At 36.4% G+C, this 3,275-nt stretch overlaps 1 protein-coding gene across 1 annotated transcript; it reads right to left on the bottom strand.

Moving 5' to 3' along the window:
- Positions 1 to 483: 483 nt before the first annotated feature.
- LOC145114823 (putative UDP-arabinopyranose mutase 2) lies at positions 484 to 3,000 on the bottom strand. The gene is made up of 4 exons (XM_079050902.1): positions 2,555 to 3,000; positions 1,628 to 1,878; positions 1,230 to 1,398; positions 484 to 986 (listed from the first exon to the last, which is right to left on the bottom strand). The coding sequence occupies exons 1-4, from the start codon at positions 2,873 to 2,875 to the stop codon at positions 654 to 656; spliced, it is 1,074 nt and encodes a 357-aa protein (XP_078907028.1). The 5' UTR covers positions 2,876 to 3,000; the 3' UTR covers positions 484 to 653.
- Between the last annotated feature and the right edge of the window lie 275 nt (positions 3,001 to 3,275).

Raw genomic sequence — 3,275 nt, 5'->3', positions numbered from 1 at the left:
TTCAGTTTTGAACTTAATAAATGTTTGACTTTGATTCTTTTTAGCCTCACCTAATTATGGTTTAATCATTATAATTAATCGGTTAATAAAATCCGTAATTGTTTTTGTCAATTGGTAATAAGTAACAAGTATCGCGTTCCGTGTTGGGATTTACCCATACATTAGTTCAAGATTTTTTTTAAAAGTCATATTCTTTGTGGGTTCGGTTGTAAAGATTATTCACAACTTGGATGGAAACATTGGTATGCTTGTTCAACCACCCAAAATACACGGTGTTTGGTCTAATATCATTAAATCTATCACTTTCCCAAATGATAAAAGGAATTTTTTAAGATCTTTGACCAAGTTCTATAGTGATATTTTCCGAATTAAATTTCCAAGATTGTATTCTTTGAAAAGCGAAAAGCACCGTTTGGTATATGGGTTTGGCGTTGGCGTCTTGAAATGTTTCAATCAAAAAACTTAATCAATAATGCAAATCAATAACAATAAAAAATACTATGTTATAAATGAGGGAAACAAACCTAACATCCTCCATAATCAATAATAATCCATACCGCAAAAGAAAAAAAAAAGGAAAAAACTCATAATAATATCTTGTATAAGTGAAAAATCAATAGTAGTTAAACACTTAAACTAAACTTGAAATTGGTCTATTTCCCATTAGAAAGCTTCTGAGAAGAAGTAGAAGGGTTGAGCTCATCCCATGCTTCAATCCATGTGAGCATGGCATCAGCTAACTTGTTGAAATAGTCATCAATCTTCCCAAGTTTAGCCTTCACCTGTTTTGAAAGCTCCTTGTAGCAACTCTGAACTGTGGTGCACTCTTTTGGCAGGGTGGCAGCTTGGAAAAATGGGATCAACTCCTCTTGCCAGTAGATTCCTTTGTATTCCTTCTTCAAGTTCACAAACGGGTTGCTAGCCTTGCTGTGCCATATGTATGGCAACCCTGTCTTCACACCTAACCCTAGGTGGTCGCAGATCACCTATACGGTTTCATCAAATTTGAAACATTAGTACTTTTCCTTTTTGACTTAAACAACTAAATATAGAAAAACAGGTTTACTTCATTTCCCTATGTTAAAAAAGACAAATTTCAGAAACACCCCCTTACATTTTCAGCCTTTTATATTGACTGAAGTCTTTTTGACACGAAAAAACATAAAAGGTTAAGAGCTTTTTTGAAATTTACCCTTTTAAAAAATATTTTTGAAACATCATTTATTTACCTTGATGCACCAACCAGCCCACATGTCGTCGTAGCGCCCAATTGGCTGACCGTCACCCATGAGACCAAAGTACATTGCCGGACCGATTAGCTCACGGTCAAAAGCAAGATTCATTCCGCACATGGGGAAGAGGGTACCCTTTGGTATGGTCATAACCGCGTCCACAAATCTATTAAAACGTAAACACAAAGGATTAGACTTTAAAAAATATTGTCACTGAAAAAGACTAAAAGACTAAAACTGTCTACCAATGGGCCAAGTCTGGCCCATGGATGAATGGTTTGTTCTGTTCCAAGAGGTCATCCACAAACGGCCCTGCATGATGTAGGGCCACAATGAATGACCTATTGTATGGAACAGATTGAGATTGTGGAAAAAAGACAAAAAGGGACACACACCTAGTGTTCCTTTCACGAGGCTTGACGAGTTGAGTGGGGGCATCATAATCCGGTATGTTGAGCCAGAGGCCGTGAGAAACAGCGGTTGAGACCCCCTCACGAAGACTAAACGGATATCCACGGACGAAATCGGCACCTTCCCTGTATGGATCGTAGAGGGTGTTGAAGAAAAATGGAGTTGATGGAGATAATAGGTTCTTGATGTGTTGTTCAAGGGCATTGATGTCATTTCCGGATGGATCTTTAGCAACCTATTGAATCAACATCAATAAAACAATGTATATTACTAACATTCCGTTGGAGCTCAATAACGTCAAAAATCAAATGTCTAAAATATCCTTTTTATATGTTGTAAGCATCATGCATAGATGATCCACTATGGCATTACATATGTACATACAAATACATGCATACATAGCTAAGAACATAGATCAAACTTAGGAACGGACAAAATCGCTAGTGAAAAGAGCAAAGTTCCAATTTAGTACAAATAAAGATCCATCACAACTGTTACTTAACATGGAAATCATGGCATAATCAGTGGTTTCTCAATCAATCGGGACGTCACAAACACAATTGATTGCATATAAAGCAAAATCTGAAACAGAAAAAAGCAGATCTGCGGTCAAAACCCCAAAAGACTTTCTTAAAACCCTAGATCGCCCAAAATTCTATCGAGCCCAGATATAATCAAGCAATTTTCAAGTTTCGTTCAAATTTAAACACAAAATTGAACGAATCTAAACACAAAAAACTGGATCTTGTGGAATTTATTTCGATCTTAAACCCTAAAACTAGTTAAATTCCTCGAAAATTGATCAAATTTAAACATAGAAATTGAACTTTACGCAATTCGAAATTTACAAACTAAAACACATCAAGAACATGAAAGCAATATAACGAAAAGGGGGTCAAAATGTGACTTACAAAGCAATCATCGTCAATGGTGAAGATATACTTTTTCTTGGAGACCATATAACCAAAGCAACGACAAGCAGAATCCTTGAAGGATATGCAAGAAGCCTTAGGCCCCAGAATTCTGTTGATGTCATTACGATTGTAGAGTTCATAATCGAAACCTTCAGGTACTTTGATGACTTTTGAAGGATCACCGTCTTGTACGATAATCAAATGGTAGGGTTGGAAGAATGGCCTCCACATCTCGAGGAAATCGAGGTTTCTGATTGTGGGTATAACGATATCGAGTTCATCTTTCAACAAGGGGGTGGGGGTTACAGAGGAAGCCATTCTCGTTGATAGAGAAAGAGGAAGATGAGATCGATGAGGGATTGTTTGTGGGAAGAAACGTAGAGGAAGAAGGGTATAAGTAGAGGAAGATTTGTGTTTGGACTTTGGACTTTTTGATGAAGGAGAAAATGTAGGGGCGATTCAACAAGTAAAATTGGAAGAAAAAAAAGTAGTCGACAAATAGTTGTACCTTAGGCATTATGATATGCACGTTGTTTTATATTTGTATTTTGCTAAAAGGGTACGATTATAATGTAAGTTGTATCCAATGTTCCGTTTTTTTTTTTTAATTCCAATAATGCATGCATAACAAACTACATATGATGCATAAGAATTCTTTTTATGAAACTAAACTGAAAGGCCAAACGGTTTTAGATTCGGGAGTTCTTGCTATAGTCGA

This window comes from Lactuca virosa, chromosome 5 (genome assembly GCF_052849685.1).
Source record: "Lactuca virosa cultivar CGN04683 chromosome 5, Lactuca_virosa_CGN04683_v6, whole genome shotgun sequence".
Lineage (NCBI taxonomy): Eukaryota > Viridiplantae > Streptophyta > Magnoliopsida > Asterales > Asteraceae > Lactuca > Lactuca virosa.
Note: the sequence above shows the minus strand (reverse complement) of the source record. Positions and strands in the feature narration are given on the sequence as shown.

Bases quoted from the DNA above. Each gene is read 5' to 3' on its own strand.
- LOC145114823 (XM_079050902.1), bottom strand. From the start codon at position 2,875: ATGGCTTCCTCTGTAACCCCCACCCCCTTGTTGAAAGATGAACTCGAT. The intron at 1,879-2,554 runs GTAAGTCACATT...TTGATTCAATAG, and splicing joins CCATTGACGATGATTGCTTT to GTTGCTAAAGATCCATCCGG. The intron at 1,399-1,627 runs GTGTGTGTCCCT...ACGTTTTAATAG, and splicing joins CCTCGTGAAAGGAACACTAG to ATTTGTGGACGCGGTTATGA.